Genomic DNA, 19,750 nt, shown 5'->3' with positions numbered 1-19,750 from the left:
TGTATCTACTTTACCTACAGATGCTTGAAAAGCGATTTTTCCCCATGATCCTATGTACTGTATGTAATTATCTGTAATTAAGTTATGATTAAAATAATCAGTTTAAAACCAAGTATTCAGAACAACTGCTGGACCAGCCAATACTATTTTTCATAAAACAAAACAAAACACAAAAAAAACATGTGATATGCCACAAAGTGGTAAAACCAAGCAATGAAAGTCATTTGTATGATGCTTACTTCTTTGAATAAATTCAGATGACAGCCCTATTTCATTTCTTCATTCAGTTTGGAGGCCAGATGGCATTATAGTCATTTAGTTCACCTTGTTGTGCTTAATTACTACAATCAACACACTATTTTCCAAATTAATCATAACAAAGTAATTTCATTAGTAACACAGCAGGCTGTTGAATTATTAGCATCATAACAGTTTGCAAACAATTAAACTTTATTTGAACCTTAAAAATTTGCAGAGTGGAACATTATTGTAAGATCTAATGGCAACAGAGTACGAATTCAGTACAGAGCAAACGATCAAGCAAAATGCTATATAAAATATGACTTACAATCACCTTTCAAAAAATTAGCTCTCTAACTGTTCATAGAAAAACAAATAAAAGCTAAGCAAACATAATGAGAACATAACAATTAGCATATTTTCTAACAAGCTGCGTTGTTTAAATTCACATTAATGATGTTATCACGATCTTGAAGAGAATGTGATGTACTGTCAAGGGTGGAGAGAAACTTCCTCACAGCACAAAGATGAGTTCAAGTGAACAGAAAGCACCCACCAATTGCAAGGAGCAGTAATTTTTCTAGTCTCTCCCAATTTTGGAGGCCTTCAGTTCCAACCTTCTAGCTCCCATGTATATTCAAGATAAAGAAAGAACAAAGGCCAGAGGCGGTCTGGACAGAGCAGTGCCATGCTTCTATACTGGGGATGCTGGCCATCAGTTGGCAAAGGACTCCCTCTCCTGGATTAACGGGAAAAGAGGCAGCACTCTACCGGTTTCTCAGGCTGCTCGAGTGGGGGAGGGGCTCCAAGTGGTTCCCCGTGCGAACAACAAGCTGCTGCCATCTGCTGGCCACTTACGTTCAAGGCACAAAACCTGTAACCACAGGCAGGCTAGGCGTTTGCTTTTCAACCACACTGGCTCTGAAAGTCATTCCACTGAGTTCCACCTGTCTAGCTTCTGCCAAGACTATTTTAACCTATTTACATGATGCTCTAATAGGAAAAGGGTAATTGTACAAATGTGATTTCTGAAAACTTGGACTATGTTGAGCTTTTTTTCTTTTACTTTTGAAACTGAGTGATCACATTTATAGAATAGCAACAGTAAGATAAAAAACCCTTGTAATTATAATTGTACATAAATAGTGGAGCTTTAAAAATAATATCAGCTCATTTGCATTCCTACCTGAAAAGTTGAGTAGAAAACGATTCAGTAGATTATATCTACTGCGAAATATCCAATCACTAGTGCATTTGATACAGGGTAAGGCTATACTGGCATCTCCATAGACAGTTAAAAATACTGTGATTTCAACTGTCTATGAGAGGGGACCGATTGGTAACTGTTGCCATTCTTGGTCTTTCTTTTCTGTTTGGTCGGGAGAGGCACACAGGAGGCTGGCCTGGGACTGCTGTCTAACAGCAGGGTGTGCAAGCTAGCGTAGCAATGATGAGGTGGTAAGCTAAGAGTGTAAGAGTGAAAACACACTGAAGCTGGCCATACCATTGTATTAGTGGTGAAATGGGCTTTCTTATGAATCTTGGGTTTTGTTCAATTTAAATAAAATTATAGTAGAAAACATTGGCAAGCCCATCATCAAATTAAGACATTGAAGTACTCTGCCCAAACCTAGCTCTCTGGTTTACACTTGTGTACCAAGTGACAGGGTACTGACACTGCTCTATTCCCTTTCCCTGTAATGCTATCACCAACCTCTCCCCTTCTTACTTAACAGCAGGTAAACATGTCAATTTGCACAACTTTTTATAAAAAATGAACACATGCTATTATATCCTATGGGGGGGAATAAAAACGAAGTTAAGTCACCTACACAGCTTTAAAGAAGTCTTTAGTATTGACTCAAAGCTTACAAAGTCTATGAAATTATATGCAACATTCTCAAAACAAATGATGCCCAATGACTAAGAAATAGAAACCCTCATGGGCAGCATCGGTGATTAAGAGTGACATACAATCACAATGTATTTTCTCACACAAACCTAATGGGCAAATCATTTGCAAAACAGCAACAGGTCTTATCTCTACTGCTTGAGTCTAATGTAATGAATAACTGCTGGCTTAATCCGACATCCGGGGTATTTTAATGAGTGACTATACAGAACAGCAGCTGAGACAGGAATATTCAACCAAACAAAGGCAGCTCTGAGCCATCACTCAGGCACTCAGGGGTTTCCAAATCCAGAGCACTTGCAGACAGACAGCAGACTTCCCTGTGGGCAAAAAAGGAAAAGTTGCATTTTACTTAATTTTTTTCCTTCAGTAGAAAGGTTGATTTATTTCTCCTGCTTAGAAAAACAAAACAAAACAAAACATTTTTGGCCAAATAAAAATGGACACTTTCTCAGCATTTCTCAGTTCATTTCCACAGAAAGGCCATAAAAGTGGCATTTCACTAGAGGGGAGGAGGTTTAAGAACACAGCTGGTTGTCATCAAAGGGACGGTCTCTTCAATTCCAAAGTAAATTTTCTAGTTATTTTTAAAAATTAAAGATGAAGCAAAACAAAAACAAAAATAGATTTGGGGTGCCATACTTATGTTATCAGAAAACTAGAGACTTGAAAAGGCAAAGCCTCAGAAGAAAGAGACCAAGAGAACATAAGAGCTATTACAGAATATTGGATTAAAATGTACTTACCCAGACTCTCAAATATCATACATCTCCATTACGTAGGCTTTAGGCACCAAGCCAATGGCTCCCTTCATTTCTCCTACCCACCAGCCATATCTATTGTATTCCTAATTGAAAACAATATACAGTATTAACCTTTAGGTTGGTGTAAGCACAATGTTGTTTGTATGCAACTTCTCAGAAATGTTCCTTTTTATAAAGTTACAAGTGCTGGAGCTGCAGATGGAAACATTTTCATCTTTTTTTGTTTCTGAGCAAAGGGAGGGGGCAAAAACCCAACACACACACACACACACACACACACACACACACACACACACACAGCCATGCTACTGGTAAGTATTTCAACTACTGTACATCATACAACTTGCTCATTATTCTGGCAGAACGCAGAAGCAGTGGGCTCCCATAAGGACAGGAGTTAGCTTCTGGGGCTCCTAGTCTCTCCATACAGGGCTGCCTGCCTGCCCTGAAAGCCAGCTCCTCGCTGTAAGGCTAAAGCCAGGAATCTGGAGGAGCTAAATGTACCTTCTAGAAGCTTATTATCTAGCAAGGATGAAAATCACTTGCTGGGGGGGGGGGGGTCAGAGATGGCTTAGAATCAAGAGATGGAGCCCTTCTTAAGAAAAACTAATACATTCTAAGCTCATAAAAGTGGAAAATGAGAAAAATACTAAAATCAAAAGTTCACAAATACCAATACAAAAAAAATCCACGAGTGGATTTCTTGAAAGTAATATCCCAACGCTTTCACTGTTTCTCTTGATTCTGGAATGCCTAAGCTCAGGTGGAGCATAAAGGTGATGCTAGGTTTGCTCGAAGAATGGAAGATCAATAGGAAACAAAAGTCTCTCTAGTTTCAAAGGCAAAATATTAATCCGTGAACAGAGTGACTGATGAGGTGTTCTGCACTTTACAATGTGAGATAAACAAACCTAGTCCTCCTCGTCTTTATTCCCCATTGATAGATATGCAGTTGCTTTAGGCATTGTGAACCCTCCTTAACCGGCCTCATGTCTGCCAGATTGACTAATGTATTTTTATCTCAAATTTATTTACGTTTAGTGAGATACAAACAAGTAAAATGAATTACAAGTTTCAAGAATAATATCTTCCAAAAGCAATACCCTGCACAAGCATTAAGGCCCAAATTTAATTTTTCATATAAGATAAATTTTTAAAATCAATCCCCAAAGTAATTCAATAGGTTCTGATTTTCCTACATCTGAGTCATAGATAAATGTGCATATGCACATTGAGTTATATGTAGGGGGGGGGATGATAGGCATGCAGGCTTAACATTCATATTGATTTGTATGCTATTGACCATCACAAGGAAAATGATGCTATTCTTCAATACAAATGTAGCAGCATTAGCATGTATGTATTGACAGACAGTCTACCTATAAATTAAAGGGTAAAATCTATGGGTTCTTTTAAAGTGGTGGGCAATAGCAGAATTAGGCTTATTGGAACAACAAGGGGGAGGGAGAGGGGGCAAACAGGCTAACCCTGTATTTCTTGTTCTAATAAGGACACAGCACTTGCTCTTGAAGCAGTGGACTAAAGGTGTCAAGTTTAAAAGTTCACTGACAGTGTGACTTCAGTGGACAAAAGTGTCTGAGCAATGAGAACACTGTGTCCAGAACTCAATGATGACGCATGTAATCTATACAAGGGACATTTATCAACAGGAAATATCAACTTACTGAAAGGCTAGGCTAGCAATCATTGTGTGTACCCTAGCAGGCACCTAATAAAACCACCCTTATTCAGTTTTTAAGGCAATGCATAAATTGGCGCCTAATGCTTAACAAAACAAACATATGTAAGCTTCTACAGCTCAAAGATCTGCATTGTAAGATATCAAAATGGACTAATAGGGTAAGTCTGAGTGTGAAAGCTCTTACCTAATACCAGCCTTAGATTTTTTTTTTTCCACACTGATTACATCAGAAGAGCAAAGGGTCTAGCCTGCCAATAGGAGACACAGAAAACAAGCAGTGGGAGGGCAGACCCCTGACCCAAACCTGCTGCCAAGGAATGGTGTTCAGCCTGGGAGATGATGGTAAGATTTAAAATACAAGCCAGAAAGTCTGTAGAACTTTATAATATTCGACTCTGGTTATAATCTGTACTGTCATCTAAGGACCTATCATTATTCCTAAGAAGAGCATAAACCCTCAAATCTCATTGACAGACAAGAGACTTTCCTCGAGAAAGTCTGGTGCTTTCTGGTAGAGCAATAGCGGTAATTAACCATATAGCACAGTAGCAGACACAGAGAGGGGCATCCTCAGCAGTAAACGGATCCCTTACATATAACATTCCACAGACAAAGGAAAGTGACACACTGTAGTAATCCTAAAAGCTTCACTTAATTTAAAACAACCAAAAAATGTATGAAATACACACCTCATGGAAATGCTCTAAAATATCAGACCTCATTCAGAAAATGGTAACAATAAAAATCAGGATATTACTTTACATTTATAAATAATCCCATATAGTACTCCGGTGTGAAATTAAGAGAAAAGATAAAGCAGAGTGGGACAAAAATCTAGGAGGCAGATTTACAGCTGTGCACTGCAGCGGTAGAGTATGTCAGGAGTCTGCAAACGGAAGCGTCCCTCTCATCCCCACCACCCTCGCTCGGCAGGAGCGCCCGAGCAACATGAATCCCAACTAAAGCATCTGCAGCCCCTGAATTGGGATGAAAACGCTCCTCGGAATATAGCAGTGTTCTAAAGTCCAGCCTCAAGATTCAACACCACGCAACATTTCCTTCCGAAGAAGAAAATCAGCCTCGCTGCCCCAAACATATGTGATCACGAACGACGGGTGAGTTAATGGTGGCAAACAATGCCATCAGTAAATACTGTGCTGTCTTAAAATCCACATACTAATCATGGCATTCTTATACAAAGTCACAGGTGGATCATCTAAAAGACACCTCTCAAATGTTATTAATAAAGGGAAAGAGAAGGGCGAAGGGAGGGAGAAGGAGGGAGACCCATACCAGGCTGCCATCTAAATCTTGACAGGTGAGGAAACATCACGTCATCTGACTGCACTCAAGATCTCAGGTACGAGGTCTGCCATCTGGTACCCTTCACCCTACTCGGCTCTTACCGTCAACCGAAATGCTAACATAGGCAAGTGACGGGACCTCGGAGGACTGATAAAATAATGAAGAGTCCTTTAATCTACAGGAAACCATTTCAGTCAATTTATAAGAAATATTGCATCCCTTTGTAGGATGTGTAATTATTTTCTATTAATCATGTGCTCTAAAGCTACATTATGTGGTTATTCTGTTATCACTAGAAAGAGGCCTGCAGTCAGCTTCTGACAATGTTAGGTAATTACTAGCACAAAGCTGCTTTCTGCTTCCCGCAGTAATGCTATCAAGATCCTGAGGTGTGGTGATGCTTACTGTATCAAAACAGCACTCAAAAGGGACTCGCTATCAGCAGCATAGATGGCTTCCAGGCAAAATGTGGCAGTCACAGCAAAAAAAAAAAAAAAAAAAAATCCAAGTCAAATTTCCCTAACAATCCACCAGGAAATAACAGTAAAATGGCAACGAACACTCACAGTCTGACTCCCACATCACAACTGTCAAACCACTGAAATGATCTCATGTGTTTACAGTTAATATTTACTGGGTGATAAACTGATGTGACTATGAAGCAAGGTCGGGGAAAAGGACTGATTTTGATGAAGAGAAACAGACTTGGTCTAACACAATAGTCAACACACATTCGCCCTCGCCTTCTCAGCCTTGCTTTTCTTCTGGTGCATTATTTCATACCTAAAGATGATTCCCAAATTCACTTAAATCCTTGTCAGTGCCGCATCCTCCTTTCTTGAGTATGTTAACCCACTGTCTGCAAATCAGACAAAGAGCAAATGCCGCTTCACAGAAACCAGAAGCACTGCCAGGGTCTAGGGATGGGCCACCCCTCAGTCACTTATTGATAAGTCTGAAGGCAACAGGTGCTTCAGATGCTGGGCAATCCCTGTGTCCTTTGTCTGAACATACATCCCATGCTTCAGAACATGCTAGCCCTTTCTGAAATGAAAGTAACTTCATCCACAAAATATTAAGCACAGCGACTTTAAGAATCAATGGGCTTAAGCTTTACTTCTTTATTTCCCACATATTCACTATGGTAATTATTCCTAATAGTAGCAATGTGAAAACAGAGTTAATGTTGTAAATACATAAAGGCTTTCTTCAAATTTATCTTTGTGCGCGTGTGTGTGTGTGTGCACACTCGTGTATGTGTTTAGGAACTTGTATGAATCCTTTTTTTTTTCTCATGTCAATGGTTCCCTTAGCAACACAGAGCCTTGACATCGACAAGGATTCTCTAGTGCCTCTTCCTAATCTCCCTGCTAGTTTCCCGACCTGCTGAAGGAGGAGATGGGTGCAATTCCTATGCATCTCTATGATTCCCGAATCCCACTAATGGGAGATGTTTCCCAAAGCTTTGCTGAGTTTGCAATGGCTGTGGGATCCAGTTCCCTGTCTTATCGTTCACTACTCAGCTGTGACTGAGTACTTGTTTCTTCACATACATTTTTCTAAGAATCATTTTCCGAACACCTGTTCTGACCCATGCTCAGGGAGCTTGTGTCATCTGATGTATGTGGCTCTGGCCTGCAGCAGGCTGCTGGCTAGTGTTTTCCAAAACACCCAATGAGATGATATGTCTGAAGAGCTTCTGCCTGATCTTGAGGAAGAAAGGTATCTGTCTCCTTTGAACAAGGACCCCTGAAGAAGTAAGTTGAGTTGGGTTAAGCACTTACAAGGTCAGGGTAAAACCACGCTCAGGGCCAGTTGACATGTCAGGCAAACCATCTGTGGGACTGTCTGCTCCTTCCCATCTTGAGCTCATCTCCTGTCTTCCCAGCTCGCTGTACATGAAGCAGGTAGTTCTGGACAATCTCTAATCTCCTTTTTACACTTGTGTTCCTCACTGGGACTAGAATAAACCAACTTCATATAAGTCAGTAAGTCTAATAAGTATACACTTGGGTCCTTGCAGAATGCCCCTAATGAAAGCTTTAGTTACATTTTATAAACTCTTTGTTACTGTTGAGGTCATTACCTGCCCTGTCCTTTTTTGTGTGTGCCTACTTACTAGAAAAAGTTGCTGATGCTCAATCATCCATACAGTCGAGAGATTCCTGTGAAAACACAGCTTTTCTAATCAGCCAATGCTAGGCAAAGTCATGCTCTCCTTTTTGACTGAAAGGACTTTCAGCTCCCTAGCTCTTCTGTTTTGAGTTTGGTTGCCAGGCAGCTCAGGCTCCAGGTACAAGTCCGGATGCAGAAGCCCATCATCTTTGAAAGCCTCTGCGGGCGTAGCACTCCACTCCTGTATTTGGTTTTCCCCAATTACGCTGAGCCTTAAGTTTTTCACTTGTATAGACTTCAGCTAACATCCCCCGAACTTAGTGATTCCACCGTTTTCTTAATAAGTCAGAAGTCTTTCTTATTTTTAACTATAGCTCAGCAAATGCATTTTAAATACCTGCCTTCATATTAGTTATTAGCTAAGTACAAAAATACTTTAAGACACTTGTGGTGTTCACAACAAGAAGTTCAGAATGAAGGAAGGAGAGAGAGGGGAGGGAGGGGAAAGAAGCCGGTAATCCAGTCCTAACATTGACTATGGACTATGAACAAGGAGCCATGGAGAAGCACACAATTCTGTGGTGGGCTTTTGCAGTTTCATGTAGAAGACTGGGCTACCACCCAAGGCACAGGAGGCAAACAGCAATGGCATAGACTGGGAAAGCTGGGTTGGAAAGGTGAGACTGTTTGATTTCCACGTGTCCCTCTGCCTGCCTATCAGGGTACAAAAGCTTATGTCTAACAGGCACGAAGAAAAAGCAAAGACTTAAATACTTGTTGAATGAACAAAGTGAAGCTCTCATTTGAGTTCTGGTTTCCTAAAACTCTTTCTTAATTACTCCAGTGTGTGCTCGTTTCCTGCCTTCCCCTGCGCATTCAAGGCCCACAGGAGTGCGTATTAGCACGGTGTTCTTTTCTCAGACTGGAGGCCTCTGCCACCCAGCTCAGGAAGGGAAGCTCTCTAAACTCCCCTGGATCTGGTTTGGACTAGTAAGTATTCTGCACAGAAAGTGCTCAAAAGTAGCTGTGGAGCAATAATAATAATAATAATAATAATAATAATAATAATAATCCTTCTATGTTGTTTAGAACTGGGATGAGATGGCTGTAATTAACCCCCTTATACAAAAAGTCAAAAAGGCAATCTCCCACCTCAGAGCCACAGAATGCCAGCATTAGAAAAGGAAGGGTTTAGGGTGGGATCGGTACTGACTCCTGGAGAAGGCGCTGATTGCAGCCGTGGATAGTTGCTATAAAAACCTTAGAGGATAGTGATAGTGACTTCCTAATCTGTAAGACTGAACCACAGATTCAGTACCATGCAAACTGGATGCCCAGCAGGTGCCTAGAACACTGCATGGTGCGTGTTTACTTTCCAGCACTTTCTTCTGAAAGCAAAACATCAGGAGTGCAGCATCCCGAACTCTGACAGCCTCTGCCCTGCTCCTCCAGCTCACACAGCCTCCTGGAAGGGCTGCCTCCACCATCTGGCCTTTGAGGATGTCTGTGGGACATTCCTGTGACTGCCCAGGCCATTGGGCAGGTGGGGCTGGGCTGCTAAGAAATGTAGCTGAGCATGGCCCTGTGAGTGAGCCATCAGCAGATTTTCTCTGTGGTTTCTGCCCTAACCTTCCTAAGTGATGGATCTGAAAGTAAAAATCAGAAAGAAAGTCTTTTCTCCTCAAGATGTGTTTTGGTTAGAGTGTTTTAACAAAGTAACGGACAAGCAAAGTAAGCACAAAAAAAAAAAAAAAAAAGACTCAGATCTTGCAAAAAACAAAAAAGCAAGTATCAGAACTTTTTCTAGTTTGTTTTTTAATATTTTAATAGCTAACCATTCAACTAGGAACACATGTCACTTTTTAATTTATTAAACAACTACTCTATAAAGCTTTTCTTTTTAAAAACTATTTTAGTTATGTGTATTGTGGGTTATATTCATATGTGTGCAGCTATCTACCTGGACAGAGGCATCAGATCCCCTGGAGCTGGAGTTACAGACTATTTGTGAGCCACCTGGAGCTGGAAACCACTCGGGTTCTGCAAGAGCATTGTATGCTCTTAATCTCTTAATGACTAAGCCCCAAGGTTTTGTAATCAGCAATCTGTCTCTCCTCTCCCACCTAATAACCATCCAGGGATTTCTAGCTTCCTGTTACAGGGGTAAGGGAGACATCACATGGGAGTAAAGGCAACTGCACGAGTGAGTTCCTGGTTTTAAGGTAGGGGTTGGGGTAAAGGGGAACATGAGATCACAGACTGTTCATTTAAGATAAAATAACAACAGAGCCCACAATGAGATGCCTTTCTTTATGGCCCTGGCCTGCTTCTGGCAAACTTGGTTACTCAATACAACTCTGTAGACCCTGCCACCTGGCCACTCAAAGGCAGTCCCTCCCATGGCACAGTGGCTCCCAGGAGCCTCTGACACTTTGTTCTTGCTCACCCTCTTTCAAGTCCCTGCAAGTGCTGGGCCACCAGTGGACCTCCACTGCAGCATCCCTTCCACCAGTCAGCTGTGGTCCAGAAGGGAAGGCTGCCCCCACTCTGTGGAGGAGGAAATGGGGAAATACTTGAGCGTGTTGTTTGCAAAAGCAGGAGTTCTGAGAACGGGGCTGGAGCATGTCAACAGAGGTGCCTACTGCTGGAGAGGTGGCCACGGAGGAGTAGAGGGACAAGCCGCTATCAGGTCCAAACAAACAATCACAAGGAAAACACACTCTTCCCTTTCAAAAGGCTTCAGAATCCGAAGACACCGCCTGGGACTAGATCAGTGTCAGCCACAAGTGTCCCTGTGATCTGTCCTGGTCACTCTTCAGTGGTTGGCCATTCTATTTATGGTACCCTGGGCCATAGGATCACAAATGAAAAACTGGAACAACTATATATTCAAACAAAACAAAACAAAACAAAAAACTCCATTTTGTCTTTCTCCTGCCAGTGAGACTTTTGATTCATTTGTTTTATAGGTTTGAAGCCGCAAAGTAAACGTTCAATGAGAGACACAATTTACCAATCGCTGAAATATCAGCCAAGCACACAAGAAGTACCGCTTACAACTCTTAACCAACACAACCTCAAGTCCGTCTTACTGTACACTCATAACCACTGTTGGATCTACATTTCCTGTTTTGGTCTTTATAAAATATTTTTAAAGGTTGCAAAGCTAAAGTCAGGCATGCCTCTGATGAAAGAGAATGTTCTGGAGTCTTAAGCAGCATGCCTCTTTCCTGCTGGAGTATAGCTTGTCTGTTTCTAACGCTCTAAAAATAATTTATTGCTTAAAAAGTAAGGCTGAGAATGTGGTTAGCAATGTACCAACAAGCACAGATTGAAAGATAAACTGCCAGAGGACGTAAATCCGAAACTGCAAGGCAGACCGGCAGGACCAAGGAGGGCATGGGCAGAAGAGTCGCTGCTGCTGTGTGACTTGGAATCCACTGATGAAATTAGAACACTGTACAAACATGATTCCAGGAAAACACCATTAGCTACCAGATTATGTCCATGCTTTGGAAAAAATAAAATGGAGATGCAAATAGTAAAATATTTAGCATGATTTGCTGAACAACTAGATTCCAGCCAACAACTGAAATTAAAAATTAAAAGATTTCTACCTCTAATATGGCATTTCCTCTCTTTAAAAAAGAAAAAACAAAACAAAACAAAAAAAAAAAAACTGAGAGCATGCTGTGTGTTTCAGAGTTAATTTGCCAAAAAAACAGTTATCATAAAAAACCATAAATTTTACTTTCATCTGTCCCTGAATATATGCTGTCTTTTTTTTTTAAGAGAAAAAGATTTCTAAATCTACATTAAAATACTGAATTATTTTAACGCATTAAAAAAAAAAAACCAGCATCCGGCTTATAGGACAAGAATGATAAAGCAAAAAGATACTGTCTCCATTTAATGCAAACAGTATTCAGATTTATTGTTCAAAGGTTGAAACTAACACATGCTGGATGCTTTGAAGGAGCAGCTAGCTCAGCTGGAGGGTCACATGACAGTTGCTAATTGAAAAATGTTAAAAAGGGGAGGGGGAAGGGCAGGGTGTCCACCCTTACTGCAGCCTTTGATTTTCACTGAAGAAAAATAAGGTTAAGATTTGTATAACTCTCAAAAGACGCTTAGACTGTAAGTGACTCACCCTGGGGCTGGCTGAGCACAGCTGAAATGCCATCAAGGCTTGAGGGGGTGGGGAAGAAGAAAGGAAGGAAGAAGGGAGGGGGAGGAAGGAAGGAAGGAGAAAAAGAAAGAAATTTAAAACTAAAGCTGTATTTTCATAGAGCTGTGTAATGAAAATAGTCTAATTGACAAATCAGTGAAATGGTTTCTACCATTGTATTTACAAAATTGAAACACTCTTCACCATAAAGCATGGCATTTTTTGATTTGTCTAAATACTTATATTAAAGGGGTATATCTTTTATTAAACTGACAAACTTGTGGGTAGGAAGTCAAACCAGTGGTAACATTACAAGTTAAAAGTCAGTACATTTCTAAGATTAAGTAGCATTTCTTTAAAAATTTTTCAATGGCTTTGTTTATTTAAAAAGTCATGACATTTTCACAAGGTATTCATTTTCTATGTCTCCACAAATATTATGCTACATTCCTTAAAGCATATTCTTCCTGTGTATACAATGTCCACACAATTCAGAATGACGAACAAAATTTTTCATGATTAATGCTAATACTTTATTGACATGAGATGGGAAAGTAATAAGCCATAGCTAGATTTAAAGTTGAATTAATGACACCATTTTGATTGTGCACATTAGCAGCAGTTACCTGCACTACTCATTCTGAGCCACTAGATGGTGTGAAAAATAAATTAAAATGGCAAAAATTTCATGCCACAATTACGAAAATCTAGATTAAACAAAAATCTAAGATTAAACAAATAGTAGTGATTTTATACTGACTACACTTAAAAATCAAATCCTATGTTTACTTAGTGTGTGTACATCTTTGCGAAGTTGGCTCTTTGCCTCACAGTGGGCCTCAGGGCTTGAATTCAGGTTGTCAGGGCAAATGCGGCCACTTTCACCCGCTAAGCACCTCACCGACCCTACTGTTTATCCTTCTAAAATATACAATACCGGCCCCACCTGGATCCAGAAATTCATTACTTTCTTCTCAAAATCTTGATTTCTCAATTTATTATTTTAAGTATTTGGAAATTAAACACAGCTATGGTATTAATGTAAGGTCTGTGTTTGCCAACGTTCCTACAAAACTGTGAGGTCACAGCAAGAAAAAGAATCGAGAGACTGACTGTCCAAGGTTGCTTTCTGAACCTCCTCAGTGCAAAGGGAGAGTCCTCACAAGCAGCTCACTCCAAAGCAAGCAGACTGCCAAGAGCCCCAGCAACGCCTCTGATGTGTGGGTTGTCAGGGGGAGGGATTGGGGGAGGGGGGGAGAGGGCTGCTCTCTTTATTCTAAACATGAACCCACTTCACTCTCCCAGCTGCTGACTGTGAACACCCAATCATTTGGCCTGTGGGGAGATGTGGTGGCTAACAAGTTCATCCTTCTGGACTCCTCTTTCAAAAAACTAAATTAGCCCCAGCTAAAATGCCCATCTCTAGGAGGAACCCAATAGACTGACTAATGTTGGAACATCAAGCCTTACAAAGGTCCAAAAGAGAAGGACAGTTCTCTTCCGATAACAGCTTTTAAAATGGAAGTGAATGCCGCCTGTGGGCTGGGCCACCTCTAACCCGAGTTTAAATCAAGCTGTATACATAAAATTACACTCTTTACAAAACACGTTTCTGGGACCTGAACTTCTACCCTCAGCACCCTGGAAGGCCAGCGCACACTAGGGCTACACTTTTAATTTCACATGAGCAGGGAAGGGTGGAAGTGAGCCAAGCCCAAAGCCACCTTATCTGCCCTGGGGTGGGCTTTCCAGCAGCCACGCTGACCCAGGGAAAACACAAGACCATGTGTGCAAGATGAGTATAGTGGCTATGCCATTTACCCCTAGAATCTGACATTTCACAAGGAAGTTAGCCGACTTTCTAATTTTATATACTTGTAGGCAAATTGGTATAGACACAGTGAGCTTGGTAAATTTGGGGAAAGGTTTCAGTAAAGTTTCCTGGAAAGAACTGGGCCAGCAGAGTTAATTCTGTGACACAATTAACTTTAAAGGTTGCCGTTTTAACTCGGGATAATTAAATGCTCAACAACAGACTTAACCAAAAGCCGTCCTGTGGGGCATGACGGCAGCACCTGGGGTCACAGTATTGGGAGGCTGACTGGAGTTCAAGACAAGTCTGAGCCAGTCAGAGAAATGCAGGGGTGGGGGTGGGGCACTAGTTCAGTTGCACAGGACTGGATTAACAGGAGCAAGGCTGTGGATTCAACCCCCATAGTGTCGATAAATTGTAGTAGGGCTGGCCACTTACCTGAGGCTTCCAAGAATCGAAAGTGTCTTTCTGGGAGCAACAACCAATAACAACAACACACTAATGAGCAGGAATGCTGTGTGAGGCTTTGGGCTTCACAGCTATCTGTATCAAGTTACTCTAAGGACTCCTTAACCCATCCATCTACAAGCGCTTACATATTCCTGGTGCCTAGAGTGTGTCCTGGTATTGTAGAAGCTTTGCTATGGTGTGGAATTAAGCAGGAGGGAAGGAAAGACCTAGTATAGGATCAAGACTTACAGCTCAAGTATTGAGTGCACTTTCGTGACTCACGGCCCTCACTTGTAGAATCGAGAACAGACCATCTTCAATAAGATGCCCACTCTCACATTCTATGACCAGCTGGATCAAGATTTTCTGTACCAGCCATCCAACATTAAAATCCAACATGTGACCTTACTTTCAAATTCCCATTGTATCTAAAAAAATTTATCCCTCTGAAATATCTCAGTGTTAGACTTATGACCTACTTAACATTTCCCTGTGCATATTTAAATCACTTCCATTCATCATTTGGTGCTAAGATAGTCTCAAAAAAGTAGACTTTTTGTTTTTAAATCCCTATGGTACAGTGGAAAATTTTGGAATGAAAATGAAGAGAGCTCATACACAGTAGCAGGAGTATACTGCCCTGAGTTTTAGAGTTTTCCAGTTCTCCAGTCGAGCATTTCAAAAAAGCAGACACAACTGTTCTTAGAATATAAAGATGAGTCTGTGGCAACAGACATTGTCACCACGAGTACAAATATAGCGTGTTAAACTTTTAAAAAAAATTACCTCAACCTGTCTGAACAGAAAAGCATTGCCTTTAAATTGTCGGAACACCAATGCGTTTACACAAAGATGAAAAACTTCTTCCATAAACACAGAGCTTCCAGTGGAGAATGGCAGGCAAACTCAGAATAAGCACACAGAAGAATAAGAAGGAAGAAGCAAGAAAAACACAATTAATAACCCAATACCTTACAATGTTAACTTTCACATAAGTATATTGTTTCTGGAAAAGGCAGTAGGTGGATGCCAGCCAAGGGCTGGAATGATAGGTAAACACACTGGTAAGTTGAATCCTGTTATCTGATTGTGTTTAAATTCTGATTATATTTCACTTGACAAAATAATTAATTATTGCAAACTTCCAATTGTTAACAAGGACCCAGAAGAATTCGATTGGCATTTTTCCCTCGTGTTGTAAATTCAAATGCAGGAGAACTGAGCTATGTGTTTCCCCTGGACAGCTATCATTTGGCGGTGCTCTCTTACCTTGCTAAGGATGTAAATCACATCACCACGCTTAAAGGACAACTCGTCAGAAAGGGCTCCAGTACAGTCCCACAGACCCTGGTAAAAATTAGCATAATCAGTGCTTCTATCTCCTAGGAAAAGAAAGAGAAAGTTGGGAGTTATGACTTGAACCACAGAAAAGGAAGGACCATCCCAGACCGCAATCACAGAACCTCCCAGTGAACCCACAAGAGCCCCTCCCAAGTGTGTCCATGAAGATCCTTTCAGAGAGATTTGGTTTTCCATGCCGGCTCCATTTCCATTCTTAATCTAAAACCTGCAGGGATGGCATTCACATCAGAACAGCAGATGCTTTGTGCTTGCCCCGTGTGCTGAGAACCACTGGCCTTACTGCATAACCAGCCATGTGTATGGATGGGACGGGACAGGCACACTGGAAGTAACCATCTCATGGAGTCTGGAATACTTGATAACAATTATAATAACAACAGTAAATTTCAATACACAAATACAAAGCATTTGTACCCAAAGCCTCTCAAAGTTGTCTCTAAGATATTTTTGCAACTTTGAAATTGCCATTACAGACTTTTGTCAGTCAGGTCTAGGATATTAGGCTCTGAATAAACATGTGACATCCACTGGAGTTACCAGCTCATCCTTCTACTGGCATAAGCACAATGGATGTGATGTCTCAAACTGCCATACACACCATTAACTGATTGATTATTTAGTGCTCTCTGCTCTGTAAGACCACAGTAACTGGGTAACAAATGCTTTGTCACTCACAGTGCGGGTCTCCTGAAACACAGAACACAGTTAAATACACTGGACGCTTTTGTTGCACTGAGAACTGTTTCCTGTTTTTAATTTCATGATAATTGAGTTTTGATGAGTTCAGGAAAAAAGAATGCAAGTGATATCAATAAGACAGAAGATGCCCGTGTGTTCGCTAGCCAGGCAGAACACACATGTGGCGACAACTCCCATCTCTGGAATGCCATCTTTGAATCTGAACGGATAATGTGGAGATGTATGTTAGATCAGGGCTGTCATCTTAGTTTTGTTAGATGGCTTTCATAGCAGGCTCCTTGGCAATCTCAACACAACTAGTCACATTAGCACTGTTAGCACAGCGTTGGTTTTCACAAAGTATTAATTTATCAGAAGATTTAAAATTCTCCTTAATGTCTTTAACATTTAAAAAGAGAGAATCTGAGTACCACAGAATCTAAGTATTTATAAGACATGCCTTCTCAATTATATTTGTTAAAAAAAAAAAAAAGAAAGAAAGAAAGAAAAGAAAAAAGAAACGAGGACTAGAAAATACAACCTAACAGAATCCCCTGTTAGTTGTTATTTTTAAGAGTGAAAGGCCAGGGCAGGATCTTGGGGGAGGGCGGGAGAGACAGACATCTAATGGCTTCTCTACTTTAGCATTTGGGCTTGAAGCACTAAAACCAGCAGGAGCACCAGCAGGGATGTGTGTAAGCCTCAGAATCCAACCAAGAGCTAACAAAGCTTTTGGCCACCCCCATATCACACCACCCCCACTCCCAAGCCTGTATTAAATACATTCTGTAAATGGACACTAGAGGGCACTCCAGCTGGCCAGATATCTCCAAATGTTGTCAATTTCTTTTTAAGGGGGGGGGGGGGATCACTTAATAATAAAGTGACTGATTTCTTTTTAAAAAAACCACTTATTTAGACAAATAGAGATTTAGAAGTTGAAACATTTCTGTCATATTAAATCAACTATTAAATGGGTCAAATGTTGGACCCATGCAGTCTGTCAGTGTCAGTTTGAGAGGCAAGGAATTAGAGCAGAGGGGATGACATCATTTCACATGTGAGGTCCTCCACACAGTCCCAGCCAAGAGGTAGAAGGGCTACACAGCTTTTTCCCCAGTAGGGGCCAGGACATGTTCCCATACTGCTCAGCCTTCGGCTTGGTCCAAAGACATGGAAGGAACAAACTTAGGCTAAAAACTAAAGCCAAGGTTTTTGGCCAAGATGTGGGATCCCCTAGTTGTTCAGGCCCTTCAGATCCTCTCTCAATACTGTTCATTTAATAGATTTCTTCTTTTTTTAAGTAGGGGCAGAGAAGAAAGGACAAAAGAAAAGTACATGTTGATTTCTAATACATACTCTTATTACTTTGGGGTTTCTCTTCCCTTGGATACCCTTGAAGAAACTCTCATTAACACTAATGGGAGTTATAGAAGCGGGCAAGGGGAGAGACCCCCACCGTGTGCAAGATGCATCTCTCCCTAGACGTGCATCAGGAGCATTTCATTAACCCTCGCTGCTGCAAGGGGGCCAGGGAGCCAGTGATGGGGCGATGCGGGGAAAGATGCATATTCTCCACTGTGCTTTCTACGACCCTGACAATGATGGGATCCAACAGCCCACCTCACTTCTGTGTCCCACATGTGAGCACAGCTGGGGAACAATGTGTGTACCGGGCAGCTTATGTACACACGACGGAGGTTATAGGTGTGAGGAGGAAGCATCCACAATGAGGGAAATCCATAAAAACTTAGGAGCAATCTTGTTTGTGGAAAGCAGGAAGCTCCTCTAGTAAGTGTGTCTAAACATCCCCAGACAAAAGTCATGTAGAACTACAGCTTTGAAAGCACAGAAGGCTCACAAGAATGAGCACTTTTTACCTAGACCCTGGGAGACAATCCTCAGGAGATGCTTCTGCTTTGCTTTGTGGTGATAGGGACCAATTGCAGAGCTTTGCACATGCTAGGCAAATACTCTCCTGCTGCCAAGAAACACCCCTGCCCCAAGATAGGCACATTTTATAATATGGAACTTTCAGAAGCACAGTTAATGTGGTTTGGCTGTCTATTCTGTGAATTAACATCGTTCTAGCTAGACCACAATCAGTATTTTGAAAACTACCACACAAAAGTTCACCTTGTTATGTGCGCTGTCCTGGGGCATGAGCTATTTTAAAAAGAAGGTAAAAAATAATAATAATTAAAAAAAACAAGTTAGCCAGCCTTTGAAACATTGTAGACAATGTGCTTTTAAAAACTTAAAGTAGATACTGGGCAAAGCTAACAGAATTGTTACCAAAGTTCAAATTGAACATGCAGATACCAGATACTCTACAAAGGCAAGATGATAAAGGTCAGGATGGCAGTGAATGAAGTGTGATGATGCACTGGAGATCTCTCCCTGGGTACCACAAAAGTAACAAGTATTTTAGAAAGGGAAGCATACTTTCATAGTGTTGAAAAAAATCAAGCAGGATCTCATATATGTATGTATTATGTATGTATGTATGTATGTATGTATATGTGTGTGTGTGTGAGAGAGAGAGAGAGATCTGTGTGAGACAGATAAAAGTGAAAGCAACTTGTTGGAGACAAGATGAACTCAGATTTACTTTTCTATTTTACATTAGAACACTCATAAAATTAGTCAGTGTAAAATAAGCACACTCTTGAGTAAGGTTAGATGTTCATGTCATATGATGCTCAGCAAGACAGCAATGTCCTTGTCTACTCAGTGCCCTGTGTGGAAAGCTTCTAGTCAGTGACAGGCATGGGCAAAGGTCACCACCGTGCAGAGGCACTGAACTGTGGCTTAAAAGCACGCCACTGCACGAGAGATAAGAAAGATTATAGAACTTTGTGGCTATGGCATAAAAAGCTCATCTACTCACTGGATTCCTCTAGGAAAGACTGTCTCCCCACTACCCTCAGAGGCAACTGTTTGCAGTATGGTCACTTGCATCTGTGGAACGTCTATCTACCTTCTACATGTGCATAGGGGATTTAAAAAGCAACCTGCATGCATTTGACAGGAGCTTCGTGATACATAACTTAAAATATACATACCTACTTTACTATCAAGCACAGTGCTTGGGGCTTTTGCTATGTTTCACAGCTGTGTTTTAGAGGACAGGAGTGCTAAATCTAATGACTTTGTCCTTGTTTCCTTTCTGAATTAAAAAAAAAAAAAGCAAACCCACGCCTTATGCAGTTCTGCAGCAACCTGCTCCTGCCTTCCTGTC

The 19,750-nt window shown here is 41.0% G+C and overlaps 1 protein-coding gene across 2 annotated transcripts in view; it reads right to left on the bottom strand.

Annotated features, from left to right (window-relative positions):
- Positions 1 to 428: 428 nt before the first annotated feature.
- The window catches only part of Skap2 (src kinase associated phosphoprotein 2), a 147,519-nt gene continuing 128,197 nt past the window's right edge, over positions 429 to 19,750 (bottom strand). For both annotated transcript variants that reach the window (XM_051202830.1, XM_051202828.1), the window contains exons 11-13: positions 15,739 to 15,851; positions 2,899 to 2,999; positions 429 to 2,472 (exon numbers count right to left, since the gene is read on the bottom strand). In XM_051202830.1, coding sequence (XP_051058787.1) covers positions 2,907 to 2,999; positions 15,739 to 15,851 — 206 coding nt within the window. In that variant the 3' untranslated portion in view covers positions 429 to 2,472; positions 2,899 to 2,906. The remainder of the gene's footprint in view (positions 2,473 to 2,898; positions 3,000 to 15,738; positions 15,852 to 19,750) is intronic.

The sequence above is a fragment of the Phodopus roborovskii genome, unplaced genomic scaffold (genome assembly GCF_943737965.1).
Source record: "Phodopus roborovskii unplaced genomic scaffold, PHOROB, whole genome shotgun sequence".
Taxonomy (NCBI): domain Eukaryota; kingdom Metazoa; phylum Chordata; class Mammalia; order Rodentia; family Cricetidae; genus Phodopus; species Phodopus roborovskii.
Note: the sequence above shows the minus strand (reverse complement) of the source record. Positions and strands in the feature narration are given on the sequence as shown.